General features: G+C 50.5%; 1 protein-coding gene across 1 annotated transcript in view; it reads left to right on the forward strand.

Annotated features, from left to right (window-relative positions):
* LOC118717153 (ALK tyrosine kinase receptor) overlaps positions 1–19,382 on the forward strand; it is a 71,484-nt gene that overhangs the window by 25,796 nt on the left and 26,306 nt on the right. The window contains exons 4-8 of the mRNA XM_036434870.2: positions 3,709–3,871; positions 13,249–13,399; positions 16,771–16,902; positions 17,546–17,690; positions 19,138–19,320. Coding sequence (XP_036290763.2) covers positions 3,709–3,871; positions 13,249–13,399; positions 16,771–16,902; positions 17,546–17,690; positions 19,138–19,320 — 774 coding nt within the window. The remainder of the gene's footprint in view (positions 1–3,708; positions 3,872–13,248; positions 13,400–16,770; positions 16,903–17,545; positions 17,691–19,137; positions 19,321–19,382) is intronic.

Raw genomic sequence — 19,382 nt, forward strand, 5'->3', positions numbered from 1 at the left:
AAAATTATGACCTTCTATTTTAAACTGAGATAAATGACCATAAAACAATAATATAAGACATGAAAAATAGCATGTCAATATTAGAAAACATAAGAGACCAGGTGGTAGAATCAGAAAAGAATGTAAAATGAAAGGAAAAAAAAATAATTCAGACATGAAAACTAAATTAGGAAGCAATTCAAGAGCAAAAAACACAACATTTAATGCCTTACAAGAAATAGAAGGAAAAAAGAGAAATGTTTAAAAAATAAAAAAGATGACATTCATCAGAGCTAGACAAAGAAGATGCAACATACCGATAACAGGAATGCCTGAAGACAGAAACCAAAGAAGTTGACCATAAAGAATGGTGTTGTATACATTATGGATGATGAATGATTATATTTACTTGGATTTTGGTCCTGGTTTGATGTAATGGGATCTATACTGGTTATCAGAATGGTTTGATATACCACAGGTCCCATGAAGTTCAACTTAGTCAACAGATAAGGGTAAATTTCAGTTCCAAGGATCAGAATCAAAATGGTACAAAACAGTACAAAAAGGCCCTAGCCCGTTTGGCTCAGCCCCAGCCTGGGCCCTCATGGGGGAGCATGCAAGAGGCAACCAATCAATGTGTTTCTCTCGCATCAGTGTTTCTCTCTGTCTTTCTCTCTCTCTTCCACACTCTCTGAAAATCAGTGGGAAAAAATATCCTCAGGTGAAGATTTTTTTTTTAATGGTACTAAAGGTTTTCATGAGCCTTTGAGTGCTCTTTTGTGATACAACCCCCTCGGCATTCAGCATGAGGCAGATCCTCATTATTGCGATTAACAGCCATAGTTGAGAACTTATTTTCTTTTGTATCGTGCTTTATTTCTTTGCATTCAGTTGAGCAGACAAGATGGCTTAGCAACAGTAATAAAACCAGTACAATCACTGGTTTTTCAGCATTGTGCTGTGTATTACTAATTGATTTGTTTTTTCTTAGAGGGTTCTGCAATATACTTAAAATAAAACCCAGGGCTTAATGGATTTTTCTTTACTCACGTGTCTATAACCAATCAGTATTTTGATGTTTGTGAGTTCTTTATACAATTTAGATGTGAGTGAATATTAAACTAGGCTTTCAGTGTGTGGTTAAAAAAAAAAAAAAAGATAAATGATAAGTAAGAACAAGATAAAACTCCATAAATGAGTTTTAACACAATAGTTTTTTGTTTTGCTTTTAAAGTAAGAAAGGAGGGCAGAGCCAGCCTGCCTTCCTCCCCTGCCTCCAATCCAGGCTCCTCCGTGCTGCCATTTGATCCTCTCTAATGCCAGATGTTGCCCTTTGCTTAGGTCATAATATAATGCCAACAGGAAGTCTAAGTAGTAGGTATTCTTAGGGTAGGGTGCCAAGCCCACACCTTTAGCTCTCTTTCTCAGCACACACATAAGGGGAAATATTTATGTTGTTATATTACGTTACATTAGGTTATGTTAGTCTCAAAAAAAGGTATACACACTTTAAAAGCTGATAGCTCAATTTTTGAAATGAAACGTATTTTAATAAACACTGCCCTTATTGTGTGTATATATTTTTGGGACACCCTATTATATCATACTTGTCTGATCAAATGAAATATATATTCATATATATAATTTGTAAATTATATTTATTTACAAATTATGCCTCTACCCAGATTGATGAGGCTGAGGCTGTCACCAAACCCAGGCTGCTTGCTGTAGGCACAGACTGGGCCTGAGAATAGACTAGAGATGATGGGAGGTGTAGATTTCTCAACTCCCTGCACCTGACCTCATCCCCAACCCACTAAGTTTAAATTTCTAGGAGCTGCTGGCAGAGATCTATTCACATTCACAGACACTCCCATCGCCATATTTCCTATTCGTTACAATAGCACCAGCCTTGGGTGTAGGCAGGAGTCATTGACACAACTCACATGTTTAGAGTTTTGAACTTTACAATGACCTTTCATACCCCCTTGCTTCCTTTAATTCTAATGCCAGTGCAGCCCCTTTTACAGATGAAGGAACTCGATCCAGGTCCCCACAGTTAGTAAGTGATAAGAATAGTCCAAACTCAGGTGTCCTTGCCGATTTCAAAGCCTGTGTCCTTTCCATTTCAAACAGCCCACTCCCCCAGGTCCCCACCTCCCCACACACCCCCACCCCCACCTCCACCCCCAGCACAGCCCACACATAAGATTTGGGCAAGAGAGCCCCTCTGCTAAAATGCCTTCAGTAAAGAGTTACAACTTGGAATTAACAGGTTACCCCTTAATAATACAAATAGATCAGAAAATTAACATTCAGCCATTCACACCAAAGAATTCATCAACTTCTTGCCCTTGAAACAACCTTCAGAAACCAGACAGAAATCAACATCTTCACTTGAAAAACAATGAAGTCTGGAAAAGTGTTGGGAGGCTGCATGCCTCTTTGGTCTCGGGCCTGGGGCCAGAGCAGTGTCTCAGAGCCCGCCACATCTGGCCCAGGTTTCAGATGACCATCACTGCCCAGTGTGAGCCCAATCTGATCGCCTGTAGTTGGTAGCCCAAACTAATCTTTCATTTTTGCATCATTAAGTAATTTGAAAGTTTCCCCCAAAAAAATTTACTTCAACAGTTTTAGTGAACAAAACTATATATGCCCAAATTAATCTTTCCATAATTTCCTATAGGTAGGCTTTGACTTAATCTCTTTAAAGGGAAGTAATTTCTTTAATCTTACAGTGACATTTTTTGTATTTGAAGTCAAAGCCGTTTATCAAGAGCACAGTATTTTAAAGTTTTTATAGGTTATAAAAATGTTAGAATTCCAGCCAACATGAGATCTGACTCATAGGCAGAAAGTGTGGAAGGAGATGACCCAGTGGCGGTGGAGAGGTGGGGTGTGCTGAGTGACCCAGAGATGCCCCAAAGGTCATTAAGGACATGGGGTGCTCCAGGCAGTGACAAATCCCAGGCAGTGGCGAGGGGCTTAGAAAAAGAGGGCAAGCACCAAAAACAATGTGACCCCCCAAAACCAAATGAGGTTCTCTTAGGCAGCTCTTAGGCACTCAACCTGGAAACTGCTGTTAGGGTCAACTATGTGTCAGGCCCTGGGTCAGATGAGACATGGTCAGGTAGATGGAGCTGACACGGACCCTGGCACTAGGAAGCTCAGAGCCTACTAAGGGAGACCAAAAAGGAGGTCTAAAATATGTTTTTAAAAATAACCAAGAGCCCAAGATCTGCTTATTGCAGTTCTAAACCCCAGTGGTTATGATTAAGGAGGCTGAGCCTGTTGGAGCCTGACAGACAGAGTCTCAAGCCAGCCGGGACTACGGGTCTTCCTAATCCCATGGTCCTGGGTCCCCAAGCCATGAGGGGTCATGGAGCTGACTCTGTGTCCAGGTTACTCTTTCAATCTTCTCCACACTAAGAGGAACCTACATGAAGATGCCAACACAGGTTACATGCCTATTGTTTGCCTAGCACTGCACTGGACTTGATGAGACACCGGGGTAGGGTACCACCGCTGCCTGCACCTGTCTCCCCTGGAACGGACCTTCTCTCACGATATCTTTTTACTGCCCTTGTTGTAGCTGGTTGCCTCCTCTTTGATCTCATGCTAATGATCTTGGTGCCATATTAATGCCATGGAGCACACAGCTCGAAGGCAGCCAGAGAGGCCCACGTGAGTCGGGCCACGTGAGTGATTGTCTTTCTTCTTGTGTCACAGTTCACTGGCTATTTACCACGTGTGGGGCCAGTGGGCCCCACGGCCCCACGCAGGCCCAGTGCAACAATGCTTACCGGAACACCAACCTGAGCGTGGTGGTGGGGAGCGAGGGCCCCCTCAAGGGCATCCAGACCTGGAAGGTGCCAGCCACCGACACCTACAGGTGCGTATGGGGGAGGGGGCAGCCGAGGGGCAGAGGACTGGGGTCCTGTCTATGGGTGCATGTGCCCAGGTGCCTGGGTGGCACACCAAAGTTCAGAGGCTACTCTGGCCCATTGTAAGGATTGCAGAAAGGGAGATTGGAGATGACAAAATAGGGCAGCAAGGAAGATGCATCCTCTATTCTCCAAGGGCCCACAAACTCTTTGTGGAGATGATCTGCAAGCGTGAGCTGGCTTCAGAACATGCTTTATCCTTATTATTCATAATTGTAATTATTTCTGTTCTTTGAATCGCACTTGGTGCTGTTCCAATGAGGCAGTGCATGGACAAGCGTCTGGGAAACACAAGTTGTTATCCTTGTGCCTCCTTTCCTGGGACTTCACTGTTCTCAAGGGAAGTAGCTGTTCAACTCTGTCTGTGTCCAACCCCAAGCCCACGGAATTCCCCTAGAGCAGGGGTGGGGAATGTCTGGCCCACAGGCCGTATAAGGTCATCCAATCGTTTGGTCTGGCCCTGCCAAGGCATTAGGCATTAATTAAAGGTTGTACCAAATATAGCAGACTAATTTTTAAGTTGAGCATTTTGTTTGGCCCATGAATGATGTTATAAATATCCAAATGGCCCTCGGCAGAAAAAAAGGTTCCCTACCCCTGCCTTACAGCAAGGCCAGGCTGGAGGGAGGCCGATGACTCACCTGGGCTTTTGTGAGGCCATCAAGCAGCGCTAGTGGTAGAGCTTAGACCAGTGGTTCCCAGTTGGCATGGGGATGACAGGGCTGGTTAAAGCGCAGGTGGCTGTGCCTGCTCTTGGGGCATCTGACCGTGTAGGCTTGGAGTGGGGTCAAGAATAGAATTTCTGGCCCTAGTCGGTTTGGCTCAGTGGATAGAGTGTCAGCCTGCAGACTGAAGAGTCCCGGGATTGATTCCAGTCAAGGGCCCATGTCCAGGTTGTGGACTCGATCCCCAGTGAGGGATGTGCAGGAGGCAGCCGATCAATGATTCTCAATGATTCTCTCTCATCATTGATGATTCTATCTCTCCCTCTCCCTCCTTTCTCTCTGAAATATATAAAATTTATATTTTTTTTAAAAGTTAAATATATATATATTATTTTATTTATTTATTTATTTATTTATTTTAACAATAGCATTTCTGATAAGTTCCCAGATGATGCTGATGCAATCCTGAGAACCAATGAGTCAGGTCAGACTTGGGCAAGATCAGGGCTGCAGTCAGTTTATAAATGAGGAAACTGAGGCTCAGAGAGTCAGGAGCCTCCTACAGCCCAGACATCCCCTCCTAGCCCCTGAACTTTGGGAACAAGGCCTCACTGTGGCTCCTCCCACCGCACAGCCAGGCTGTTTAAACAGGAAGTATCATAGTGATGTCCCGGTTGGTGTGAATGTCTCAGGAGGCTGGGCGGTGGGAACTGAGTTCCCCCTCCCTCCTGCAGCCCCTGAGCCCCAGCATAGCCGCTCCGGGGATCTCGAGGTAAAAGTGTTTCAGGGAGAGCCCTAAGTGCTTTCTAAATGCCATCTGGCAGGAATGCAATAATGAGGTTTGCCTGCAATCACATTAGCTGCTGTCCTGCACACTCCCAGGAAATGGCTAAAGACACGCACCACCCTGACCCCACCGCCCTGAGCTGGCCAGGCCCCCCTCCTCCCAGCTGGATTTCTGTGGACAGCCCTGTCCCAGAGCAGGAAAAAAGGACTCCTGGGGGGTAAGGGGACAGATGTTTATTGAAGATCCACTGGACATTTCCCCTCCGTGTGGTGATGAGGTGGTGTTGTTATTGACACTCCCTTGTCTCCACCTGCGGAGTGAGAAGCTTTGCGCTGGCCTGACCCCACATGGCCAGAGACAGCAGTGCCGGGAGCAGACCGATCCCGTAGACATTCGTTTCTGACATCCCTGCTTCCCAGGACTTTCTCCCGACTTCCTCAGATGGGCCCCATATTTAAAAAGATTTTGCCTGCCAGAAAACTGCACTATTAGGTAAAAATTAATCCATGGTCCCATCTGGTGTGAATTATAACCGTATCTAAGTCTAGCCAGGTTTCTGATCCGAAAGGATTGCCACAGGGTTGCCGCACCATGTTGACATAAGCCCGGCCCTAATCAAGAGCCGTTCCTATTTCTCTCTTTGGAACACTGAGACCAGCTTTGCCTGGCAAACACTCATTGGAAACATACACATGCTGTTGAGGCAGGACACCATGAAGTGTCCAGATGGGAGAATTTGATCTGCGAGATTCTGTTGAATTGGCCTCAGATAGCATCCTGTCAAAATGAAAGAATCAAAACCGAAAAGCACGGGGTTGGGGTTGCTGTTGTTGAATCTTTGTTCTTTAACCAACGAAAGGCTGTCACAGAGGCAATCCTCCTTCAGTGTCCAAGGGTGATTGGTTTCAGGGTTCCTTTGGATACCCAAAGCCGAGGATGCTCAAGTCCCTTATGTGAAATGCCATAGTATTTGCATATGAACTACATATGTATGATTTAAATCCTCTCTAGATTACGAACAGTACTGTAAGTAATGAAAATGCTTGCAAATAGCTTTTATACTGTATGGTTTAGAGAATAATAACAAGAAAAAAAAATGCCCATACATGTTCAGTACCGACACTACCATTCGTGGGCATAGTGCATGTCACCAACAAGGTAACGTTTTTTCAGATATTTTTGATCTGCGGTGAGTTTGCACACGTGGAACCTACTGATGTGGAGGGTCACCTATTTCTGAACTTCGCTTCATCCCCACCTGGCAGCATGTACAGCTGGGTGACACCATCATTCTGCCCAATCCATAGACAGCTGGGCATTGAGTAGGTGCTATGGGATTTAAAGAGAGGACTGAGTCTCTGGGGTGCCACAGACTTTGGAAAGTCCACAGGGCAGGGAAGTTAAATAACAGTCCACAGTACCAGTCAAGTTCTAGACTAGGGGTGTCGAACTCAATCAGAGAAGGGGCCAAAATCTAAAATCCCAGCCTAAATCGCGGGCCGAATGGTTTACTGAACAGTCATAAACTGTCATTGTGATGGAAACGCAGCGGAGTGCAGTGATGACAGCGCGGTGCGGGCCACATTGCAAGGCCTGGCGGGACGGATTTGGCCCGCGGGCCTTGTGTTTGACACGTGTTCTAGACCATTATAGAAGAGAGCGACAAGTCATGATTAATGTCAGCCTAATTGTGCAGCTAGCCATCGCCATGAGAGCACAGAGCAGGGCAAGTCAGGAGAGGGAGACTGAGGAGATCGATGGGCTGCAGGCAGAATGCAGTTTGGGTTTATTTCTGCCCCTTACACCATGTGACCTTGAAAGTATGCTTCCCCCTCTCTCTGCTAGTGCTTTCAGGCTCCACCCATCTGAAGGAGGCGGGGTTGTAGAGAGTCGCTGGGATCTCCTCCAGCTGGAATGGGGGTGGGGGAGGGGCGGGCGCGGGTGGACCCTGAGGTTGTAAGGCTGCCCTGGTCTGGTGGGCCATAGGCAAGAAGAGCACCTTGCTCACAGGTGCCATCAGGACTAGAACTGGACAGTGAGAAGCAGGTGCCTTGACAATTGGCCTTCACCGCTGACCCCAGGGGTGTCTCCTGGTGGCTCACATGACCTGTCTGTGTAATCTGGCTACACCTGAACAGGCATTTCCCCCTGACTCCGCTCGCTCTGCGCACACTCGCTGGCCTCCTGTGGGCGAGGACAGGCAGGGCAGGTCTTATATCCTGATTCCCGGAGGAGGAAACCAGAGACTCAGAGGAGGGAAAGGGCCTGTGCAAGGCCCTGCTGGGAATTAGAGGTGGAGCCCAGAGTGGGGTGCAAGAGAGACCCAGGTGCTCCATGCTCATTCAAGTAGGGTCCACTCCCTCTTTCCCCTCCCCTTTCCTCTCCCACCCCACCCAACTCCCCTCAGGGTGTGGAGTCCATGCAGCCTTCAAGCTACAGCCAGCTGTGCTCCTGTTTCAGCATCCAGCAGGCAGCTGCTTTGATTTGCTGCTAATTCTTTATTTTAAAAAGATTCACAACTCAATTACAGCAGGTAACAATAGCTCACAGTCAATAACACAAAACACAAACCTAATAAACATCCATTTTGACTGGGGGCCTTAGCTGAGGGGAAAAAACACAGCCTCAGCTTGTTGAGAACAGTATCTTATAATTTCCGAGAAATTGGAATGGCTGCGAATCAGATTCCCCGTTTGAGTGGCAGGTAAATTAATGTGCCGTTTGTCAGCCACCAAAAATAAACTGTTTACAGGGGGTGGGGAGAAGGCTCCCGAGATTCCAACTGAGGTGATTACTCCCACACCAGTTTGTGTGGCACCATTTGTAGGGTTGGGGATCTCTACAGTGGTGAACAGCCTTGACCCCTGACCTCTTGGCCACACCCTGCTCTCCTATTGCTCTCTGGAAATCAGGGGCTCCTTCCCTCTCTGCCTCCCAGAAGTCACCCGGTGGAGAGGTGTGGACAGGCTCAGCCATGGGCTTCATCAGAGCAGAAGCTGCTGTTTGTCCCTCCCTGGCTATCCTCCAGGCACTGAATTAGGTCCCTCGCAGTCATTATCTCACTTAAATCTCACAACAATTCTTATTATCGCCCTTTTATATCCTGTTTCCCCGAAAATAAGACAGTGTCTTATATTAATTTTTTCTCCCAAAGTTGCGCTAGGTCTTATTTTCAGGGGATGTCTTATCTTTCCATGTGCTAGGTCTTATTTTCGGGGAAACACAGTAGATGAGGAAACTGGAGATCAGAGAGGGTAAATAACCTACCCAAAGCCACACAGTAATGCTGGCAGAGCCAGGGCCAGCAAGAGGGTAAACTAGGTGCCTTGGACACAAAATCTGAGAAGCCATGGGCTCTCAAGGTCACCTGAGCACAGGGTTGGCACCAGGGAGGTGCCTGTCTTGCCGCACCCCAGTCCTGGCCCTGAGTCACCACTTGTGTTTGCTTTTAGGCCCGCTGCCTCTGAGCCTGCTTTCTTCTCTGTGCCACGTCCTGCTCCAGAGGCGACCAGCCTTGCAGTGGCAGCTGGGAGCTTGCAGAGATGTGAGCTCGGTGGTGGGATTTCAGCCCTCAGAGGGCTGGTGATAGAGGCACTGCCTGCCAGGGCCCCTGCAGTTAGTCCTGACAGGCGGCTGTCCGCTCCCTATGGCTCTCATCAAGTCCACAGCTCAGGTTTCAAATGTGGGGCCGAGGCCAGCACACAGGAAAGTGAGATCAGCTTTTGACACCTGCTCATCAAGCCCTCTGCCTGCTTTGGAATCTACAGATTGTTCCCAGCCCCACGCCCTACACTGCACTTGCCATCAGTTTGTTATCTTCCAGATGTACTTCTTATCCCCAGGACGGCAGGGGTCCTTGTTCTCATTTTTCTCCTTGGGGTGAAAATAAGGTTCACAGAGGTTAACCAAGCTGCTGCCAGTCACACAGTAGAGGGCTCTTTCCATCCAACCCCCTTTCCAAGCACTAGGTCAAGACCTAGGTGAGGCTGGCATTCAGATCTGGTTAGGGAGGGGAGAAATAAGAAAAAGGAAAAAGGGAGGGGAAAACCATGTCAGTAATAAACAACTTATAAAATACTAGAGGCCCAGTGCATGAAATTTGTGCATGGGGAGGAGGGCAGGGGTGTTCCTCAACCCAGTTTGCACCCTCAACCCAGCTTGGTCTAATCTGGGACCTCTCAAGGGATGTTCAACTGCCCATTTGGGCTCGATCTTAATGGGATCAGGCCTACAAGGGCAGTCAGACATCCCCCTCACAATCCAGGACTGCTGGCTCCCAAACAATCACCTGCCTGCCTATAAGGTTGCCCCTAATCACTTCTGCCTGCCAGCCTGATCACCCCCTAACCACTCCCCTGCCAGCCTGATGTCACCTAACTGCTCCCCTGCTGACCTGATTGCCCCTAACTGCCCTCCCCTGCCAGCCTAGTCCCCCCCAACTGCCCTCCCTTGCTGGCCTGGTCCCCCCAACTGCCCTCCCCTGCTGGCCTAGTTCCCCTCAACTGCCTTCCCCTGCATGCCTGCCCCCCCCCCCAATTGTCCTCTCCTGCAGGCCTGGTCCCCCCGAACTACCCTCCCCTACTGTCCCAGTCCCCCCTCAACTGCCCTCCCTTGCTGACCTAGTTCCCCCCAACTGCCCTCCCCTGCATGCCTGTTCCCCCACAACTACCTTCCCCTGCAGACATGGTCCCCCACAACTGTCCTCCCCTGCAGGCCTGGTCCCCCCAACTGCCCTCGCCTGCAGGCCTGGTCCCCCCACAACTGCCCTTCCTTTGCAGGCTGCAGGCCTGGGCCCTCCCAACTGCCCTCCCCTGTTGGCCATCTTGTGGCAGCCATCTTGTGTTCACATGGGGGCAGCCATCTTTTTTTTTTTCTTAATATATTTTTATTGAGTTTTCACAGAAAGGAAGAGAGACAGATAGAGAGTTAGAAACATCGATGAGAGAGAATCATCGATCAGCTGCCTTTTACACACCCCCTACTGGGAATGTGCCCAAAACCAAGGTACATGCCCTTGACTGGAATCAAACCAGGGACCCTTCAGTCTGCAGGCCGATGCTCTATCCACTGAGCCAAACCGGTTTTGGCGGGGACAGCCATCTTTGATCACATGAAGGCGGCCACCTTGTGTGTTGGAGTGACAGTCAATTTGAATATTGCTCTTTTATTAGATAGGATAATAATTTGACTAAATTTAAACAGGTGAAAGAATTCATAATGCATGCAGATTGATGCAAATGATGCCAAAAATAACGAGAAGGGCACAGTGTACCTCTCAGCCATAAGCAGGAATGGCCAGCCTGGGACTCTGTCTCAGGCAACAGTTTTTCAAGCAAACCACACGTTTAGCGGAAAGGTCTTTCTTGTGCAACCAGGCAAAGCCCAGAACAGAGGCAGCGTCCACACCGCTAACTCAGGACTCTGCCCAGATTGCCCCTGGGCCCCCACCACCAGCAGCACCCCCTCTGCCCCAGGTTTCCCTTCTCTGAGCTCAACAATTCTCCTCGCTTTCACTTCACTAATAAGCCTTCCTTTTCCCTCAGCTTTTTAATTGTCCTTATCATGGCCTCCATTTGTAATGGGTCGGGAGTGAGGGTTTGGCTGGGATCTGCATGAATTAGGGTGGGCCAGTCGCCCCTCAGCCCACCCCCTTGTGCATCCAGATGGACCTCCCAGCAGCACCTTGGGAAGGAAGTGGCCTCTGTGAGGGGAAATGTGGAGTAGGAACCACGGCCTGCCAGCTCTGTGGCCTCAGATAAGTTACTTAAGCCCTCAGAGCCTCAGATTCCTCATCTGTCAAATGAGATTACTAACAGCTACTATTGATGACTATTAAGGGGGTGCTATATGCAGCCATGCCTGGTGCATTGTGGGATGCTCAGGCATTGGCCCCTCTGCCCTCTGCAGCCCTGCAATCTCCTCCCCACCGCAGCCAGCTCTCCTGCCTCTTCCCTTCCATTGACACAGGCCAGACTCCCACCCTCCACCTCCTTCTGCTTGTCCGAGAGCCCACCTGCCCATCCTCTCCATGAAGCCAACTCCAAACCTCCATCCCACACGCCCTGCAACCAGCCAAGGTCTCCCTTCTGGGCAGAGATTTTCCACTTTCTCTGAGTTTTCACCCGTGATCCCCCTTTGATGTTGAGCCCCCACTACCCTGTGAGTTCAGAAAATAAGATAAGGCTCTTATCTGACCAGGGAAGAGGATGGGGTTCTGAGAGGACACAGCTGGGAAAGGGCCTCCTCTGGTCATTGGGACCCACAGCCCTTTGGTCCCCCATCTCTCTCCCTGCTGGTGAGGTTTCTCTCTTCGTAGCTATGGGCATCTCCCCACTTTCTGTGTGAGCTCCTTGACGGCCTGGAGCCCGGCCCTGGTCTCCTCTGGTGCACACAGCTTCACGCCACGCCAGCATGTGGTGACTCCCATCAGTGCCCGGCCACAGACAGCCGGTGGGCACCAGACCCTCCTTTGCAGCCCATAGAGGCCTCAGTTCCTCGCCTGGACAGAGGCTGGCAGTCAGCCCTCTAAGCCTGTCTCTGCACAACAGGCCTGAGCTCCACCGTAGGGGGCCCCCAGGAGGTGCCTCACACACTTGGAACCTGTGCCTTTCCTGAAGTTATAGGAGGAGAAGCCACTGTGTGTGCAGTGAGCACAACTGCCTGGAGGCTTTGTGTGCAAATTCACAGCTCTGGACCTCCCCTCTCCCACCCCTCCCCCCGGGTGTCTCCCCCCCCTCGCAGGGGGCCTCTGGGGAGGCATTTGTAGCTGGTGAGCGGGCTGCCTTCAAAACAGACCCCTTGGGGTCCAGTAGCCAGTTACTTCTTTCCAGCCTTGCTTGACTATCGCAACAACCTAGGAGGCAGCGGAAATAATCCCACACGCCTCGCTGCTTGTTTTCATCCTGATGGGCTGCTTGTAGTCTGCACACAGATCGCTCCGGAAGGCGTTCCTGGTGGGGCGGGAACAAACAGCTGGGCTGCATACAGCGCTCTCCTCGCTCATTCCCCGGGGCCTTCTCATGTTAGAGCCACGGGGAGACTTTAAACTTTCTATTGATACCAAGTCAGCCCCTGCTAATTCCACCATTAATAACAACAGCAACAATAATAAATACTTTTGAGTGCTTATTAGGTGCCAGCCACCAGCCTAAAACTGCATGTACTAATTCCTTTCATCCTGGTGACACACAGGGGCTAGAAGCTGGGTTCTCTATTATCCCATTTTACAGATGTGGAACAGGGACGGTAAGTTACTTGTCTAAGGTCACATGAGCCCTTTGATCTGGGGCAGGGAGGTAAATCCATGATGGGGAAATCCCAGGATCTCAGAACACCCTCCTCCCAGATAATAGATCAACCGAAGGACTTGTATACATGCATATAAGTACAACCAATGGACACAAAACTCTGGGGAGGGAGGGTTTGTATGGGAGGGGAGGGGCAATGTTAAAATATGTACACAGATAATAATTTAATAAAAATAAATAAAAATAAAAAAATTAAAATTAAATTAAATTTTTTAAAAAAAAAGAACACCCTCCCCCCTGTACCCCATGTTAACACAGACCCTCCCGGTCCTTGCTCTCCTCCTGCCCCTCCTTTTCCTCTCATTCTTTCTCCCACCCTTTACTAGTCCTTCACCTTCTAAGCTCTGCCAATGAGGCGCCTCACTGTCCCTCTCTAGGCGACTGCCCTCTCCCGACATTGGGGGGAGGAGGACTTTCCTTGCTCACCTCATGGCTGCTGCAGGGGAGAGCCATCAGGACTCACGTGGGGTGCACTTGGCCCCTGGAGGTGCCAGGGGAGGGGGGGGAGCAGGAGGGAGTCAGGCTTCACCCCGTGGCAGAAGCCCATGTGCTTTGTCCCATTGCAGCATCTCGGGCTACGGAGCGGCCGGCGGGAAAGGCGGGAGGAACACCATGATGCGGTCCCACGGCGTGTCCGTGCTGGGCATCTTCAGCCTGGAGAAGGACGACACGCTGTACATCCTGGTCGGACAGCAGGGAGAGGACGCCTGCCCCAGTGTAAGTGCCAGAGCTGGGCTTTCTCCTCCACACGCAACCGGGCCCATGGGGGCCCTCGGAGGGCACCAGCACCCACCGGGGCCCTCGGGGGTTACCAGCACCCACAGGGGGCACCAGCGCCCCTCACACCCTTCCCTTGTCCTGCCTGCAGGTGCCTCTCCTTTTCTAGGCCATTTGGGTCCTTGGAAATCTGGGGGTGTGGCTATTGGGGCTTACCTTCCCACAGGGACCAAGGCTGGGACTTGGGTTGCACAAGGACCCTTAAAACTAAAGGAGCGAATTCCATGTGAACGGGCAAATGGTTGTTCCTTTAGCAGAAGTACAAGCTGAAGCCACTTCCTAAACTTTCTTGCTCGAGCATCGCTATCTTTGGCCATATTATTACAAACAGAAAAATACCAGCTTAAACATTTCTTGTCCAACTCTTAGACACTTGTATGTCCATAAGTACACAGAATAAGCTCTGAACTATACACCTAACTGGTTGTTTCTGGGGCAGGGACTGCAATTGAGGGTGCTTTATCAGTCATGCCCGGTATGGTTACAAAAAGAATGCATTCATATAGAATTTATTATTTGTGTGATTAAAGCCTTTTAAAAAACATGAAGCACAGGTGAGAGCTGGAAGAACAGGTAATCCACTTGTCTCATTTTACAGATGAGAAAATGGAGACCACAGTGGTGAAGGGACTTCAAAGTCATTCACAACACAGGACAGAGTAGGGACTTGGGCTCCTGTGTTTGCTGAGCCCTCCCCCACCCCCTTGCTTAGGCCTCAGTTTTTATGGCCTTTTGTTCTTTTCCACTTATAGCCCATCACTTGACAAGCCAGACCGCCATTCTCTACAGCCCCAGACATAGCCTGTCCTTCTCATCTCTGACCTCACGAGGTGTCTCTCAGTCACACGGGAGAACTCCAGCAGCAGGAGCTAAGAAAGCTGGTGGAGCCCTAGCTGGTTTAGCTCAGTGGTTGGAGCCTTGGCCCACGGACTGAAGAGTCTCGGGTCTGAGTCCATTCAAGGGCACATACCTTGGTTGCAGGCTCCATCTCAGGCCCAGGTCAGGGTGCACGCCGGAGGCAACCAATGGTTGTGTCTCTCTCACATTGATGTTTCTCTCTCTGTGCCTCTCCCCATCCCTTCCACTTCTCTAAAAAAAAAAAAAAAAAGCTGGTAGAGGTCTGACATGATCAGGAGCATGAAAAAGTGCAGACTGACGAAGCAGCTGGCATGCAAACGCCCAGCACCTACTGGCTTGCGTCTTGCTGTGCCAGGCCCCTGGCAGTGCTGGCTGTCCTGGCAGGAACTCAGCCCCCTGCAGGGCCTGTCCCCTTGGGGCCAGGCGCCACCCTCGCCCGCAGCCCAGCTTCCACCTGGGGCAGGGAGCAGCCTCAGAGGAAGATGTGGGGACAGGGGCTACTGAGAAAGCAGTTCAGTTCCACGAAATAAACTCAGGGCTGGGCTGGGAGCGAAGCATAGCCCTCCCCTCCCCCACCACGCTGTGGGTTAAAACAAAGCAGCAGGCATAAGCTTCGCCCGTACAACCTTCGTGAATGAGCACTGTCTGGACTCCAACTTTTACTCAGCAACAATAATCAGGACTTTCCAACCTGATATAATATATTACGTCATTAAACTGCAGGCTCCATAATGTTCACAGGAATTTATTGAGTGCTAATGTAATTCTTTCATCTAAGCGGGAAGATTGCATTGACTTTTGCAAGGGACTTTTACTTGATTGGATTGTAATCAGTTATGTCTTTTCACAGGACCGCGTCCTTTTTATTTTAATTCAATTGTAATCTACTTGTTCCTCTGGGTTGTTGCACTTTATCATTTCATTAATCAACCGACTCGCTCTCAAACTTGGTGGATGTGCAGGGAGAGCTCAGTTCCTAGCCAGGGACAGAGGGCAGCTCCCTCTGCTGGCCAGGCCGGCACAGCATGAGCCTGTGCTCCACACCCCCAATGTCCCTCCTCCCATGTGTGGGTCCAGAAGTGAATCCAACTTAAGACAGCAGCCATTTGTTCAGTCCCCGGCACATGCAAGACCCTGTCTCAGCTACACACCACCTCCTGTGCCTGTTCCCCGTGCACACGGGGTCAGACGGAGGCCTGCCCACAGCTGGTCAGGGGTGTCCGACAGACCCCAGGGCCCACAGCCTCCTCAGTGGCAGACACAAGCCACTACTTAGGGCTGTGCCAGGGGAGTTCTGAGGCAGGAAATGGGACATGAGCTGGGAGGAATGAGTTGCCCAGGATGAAGAAGTGACTTTCACAAAGATGAGCTGGGAATAAATCTGAGTCTGGCCTCACACTGTTTTTTTCTCTTTCCACGAGGCATCAGACCTGCAACTTCCTTTCCCACTGCCCGGAGAATGGAGTCCAGTTCCTTCTGGGATCGTACCCGAGGCCCTTGCATGACTTGGTTTCGTTCCCTCCACCCTCCCGCCTCACGGTCCCTCCATCTCACCACGTGGGACCTCTGTCATCTTCAGAGTCAGAGGACACTTCCGCTCCTGCTGAACCATCTCTCTGTCCTAAGATGGGCTTTTCTTAGCCAAAAAGGCTCCTTCCCCAAATACCCCACTCACCTTGTGGGTTTGTGCTGCTCTCTCCCCCTGGAATGCCCTTTCTCTCATTCTCTGTGTTTAAAAATCTCTCTATCCGATGTAGTATACAACACAGGGAATACAGTCAATAATGTCATAATAACTTTGTATGCTGATGGATGGTTACTAGAATTAGCATAGGGATCACTTCCTCAGATATATAAATGTCAATCACTATGTTGTATATCTGAAACTAATATAATGTACTTTAATGTCTTTTAAAAATCTCCCTATCCTTCGAGGCCCAAGTAAGTGACACCTCCTGCAGGCAGTCCTCCCTGATCACCAGTTAGCAACAAAGGCTCACTCACCCTCCCCAACTTCCCATGCATTTTCTAACTAATTTCTATCCTTGTGATCCTTCTCTAATACTGCCCAGAGTGACCATTATCTGGGTATATTTTTGGTCTCTTCAACTCAACTCTAAGCTATTTGAGAGATAGAGCGTATCTTTTTTTTTTTTTAATATATTTTTATTGATTTCAGAGAGGAAGGGAGAGAGGAAAAGAGATAGAAACATTAATGATGAGGGAGAATCATTGGTTGGCTGTGTCCTGCATGCCCCCTACAGGGGATGGAGACGGCAACCAGGCATGTGCCCTTGACCGAATCGAATCTGGGACCCTTCAGTCCACAGGCTGGCGCTCTATCCACTGAGCCAAATTGGCTAGGGCAGACCCTATCTTTAAATGTAGAAGATCTGTCTGCTGGGAAGTAGAGAAACTTGGACACAAACCCGAGGTGCTGTTTGTTTCTGCAGACAAACCGATTGATCCAGAAAGTCTGCATTGGGGAGAACAATGTGATAGAGGAAGAAATCCGCGTGAACAGAAGCGTGCACGAGTGGGCAGGAGGGGGCGGCGGAGGGGGCGGAGCCACCTACGTATTTAAGGTGAGTGGGCTGTGCCAGCTCCCAGGGGCAGAGACTTCTGTGTGTCATGGGGTTGCCTCGCGACAGCCCCAGGAACCAAATGCCCACTTAGTGCATTTAAGGATGAGGAAACCGAGGCCCAGAGGGACATGGACTCCTTGTCTGTCCAAGAAAGGCAGTCTCTTCTCTCGCTGATTCACCCCCAAGCCTCTGCCATGCCTGCCTCAGGCCTCCAGAGGGGCCATTAAGGTGGACTTCCTCTGCCAGGCCCGCCCACAGGGACAGTGATGCTGAGTGCCTCTCTGGAGGTGATAGGAGTCAGAACCAGAGACCAGAGGGAGTGAGAGGAAGGAGAGAGCAAGGAGACCTCCTGCCACCAGCACCCAACCTCTGAGGCTCCTCTGAGCTTCGGGCAAGGGGCTGAGCAGGCAGCAGCTGAGCTTGAGCCCCTGGTTACTGCAACCTGAGTTCAGAGCCCCCAGCCCACAACCTGAGTTCAGAGCCCCCTGATGAATGAGTCTGAGTGTGTGCTCAGCATCAGGGCACTGGCTCTCCAGAATGGAAGCCCACTGAGCACACACTCAGACTCATTCGTCAGGGCGCTGGCTCTTCAGAGTGGAAGCCCAGCTCCGCCTGTCACTCTCTCCATATCTCTCTGGGCCAGATGAAGGATGGCGTGCCAGTGCCCCTGATCATTGCGGCCGGCGGAGGTGGCAGGGCCTACGGGGCCAAGACGGACACGTTCCACCCCGAGAGGCTGGAGAATAACTCCTCGGTGCTAGGGCTCAACGGCTACTCCGGAGCCGCAGGTAAAGCCGTCCAGCCCGCCCTCTCCTGGAACGCTCTCCCGGGGCCATCACACCTGTGGCATCTTTGTCACCCATACCTGGGAGGCTGGGAGCTCTGAAGTAGGGACCAGCCTCAAGGGAGGAAGGGCAGGCGGCATCTTTAGCCCCAGAGACCACCTTGCTGATGCCGTTGGGACTTGTGGGAGGTCCCTGAGAAAATGAGACAGGCACCCGCATTCAGACCGCCAGCCCAGCCCTCCCTGGGTTTCACCACATGCACCTGGAGGTGAGCAGAGGGGAGAAATCTGGAGCGGAGTCCAACCCTCCGGACCCCTGTGGTTTCTGTCTGGGCCAGGCCTGGGCTGCCAGCTCACACAGCCCCTCACTGGGAGCGCTTGCTGGAATCTTCGTGGCTGGGCTCTGTGCTAGTTATGAGAGCAGCCACACCACACACAGGACAGGCCCCGAAGGGGAGGTGGACTCTCCGATTCTCTGAGATCAGCCATCGCTAAGGAGAAAATGCAGTTCCTTCTTGGATTTTTCTCCACAGTCGGAGTGAAGGAGGGTTTTGGGAGGCATTTAAAATTTGAGATTAGTTTAAAGCAAATACTCAAACTTTCTCTTTAATCAAGAGACGAATAGGGCTGAAAGAAAGTAGAACTAGTTATCGGGTCCACAGTAAGGAATTGCCCCCAGCACTGTTTACACCTGTGCGGGTTTAATAACTTACAGAGCTCTTTGGCAGCTATTATACCTGTGCTTTTCAAAGCATGTGCTGGGGTTTTCTAGAAAGATATCATCATTCCCATTTTATAAGTCAGCGAGCTCATAGAAAGTTAGTGGATTTTTTCTCTACATGACCACACTGTTGCATACTCAATCCATTTTTTTAAAAACGTTGTTGTTGATCTATCTTTATGAAGCATTCCACACTCACCATCTCCTTTGACCCAAATGTCAACCTGCTGAGGCCATCTTATTATCCCCATGTTAAGGCTCAGGATGGGGAGCTCTTGCCCAGTGCATAGCACAGCCCACTGGGTTATCCAGGCCTGGTCCAGGGCTCCTACACGGAGCCTCTGCGGCCACCAGGGAGGTGGGTCCTGTTCTTACTGACATGGGAAGCAGCCAACAAAGACCTAGCACTTGGGGCTGGTGCTCTGGAGAGAAGGCCCAGGAACACACCGAGTGCCATGCTGCCTGCCCTCTCCAGCCCCTTTCCCAGCCAAGCACTCTCAGGGCTTTCGAGCCAGAGGACTGCGGGAGGCAGAGGTACCGGAAGTGCACGTCAGGACGTCCAGCTGTGGCCACAGCAGGTCTCTCCAGGACAGAGGCCATGTCCCTGGACTCGAGTCCTAGGCCCACCGAAGCCAAGGCCCCTGGGCCCCCTCAGAGCGCATGAGGTCCTCCTTGGCCAGGCCCAGCAGCTGAGCCAGTCCGGCCTCACAGGTTCTCTGTCTTCCGGCAGGTGGCGGAGGTGGCTGGAATGATAACACTTCCTTGCTCTGGTCTGGAAAATCCTTGCTGGAGGGTGCCACCGGAGGACATTCCTGCCCCCAGGCCATGAAGAAGTGGGGGTGGGAGACCAGAGGGGGTTTCGGAGGGGGTGGAGGGGGGTGCTCCTCCGGTGGAGGAGGCGGAGGATATATAGGTAAAGATGATTCGTGTTCAAGGTATCACCCCCTCCCTTAGTCCTAGGTACCCTACCTCTCC

This window comes from Pipistrellus kuhlii, unplaced genomic scaffold (genome assembly GCF_014108245.1).
Source record: "Pipistrellus kuhlii isolate mPipKuh1 unplaced genomic scaffold, mPipKuh1.p scaffold_m20_p_13, whole genome shotgun sequence".
NCBI lineage: Eukaryota > Metazoa > Chordata > Mammalia > Chiroptera > Vespertilionidae > Pipistrellus > Pipistrellus kuhlii.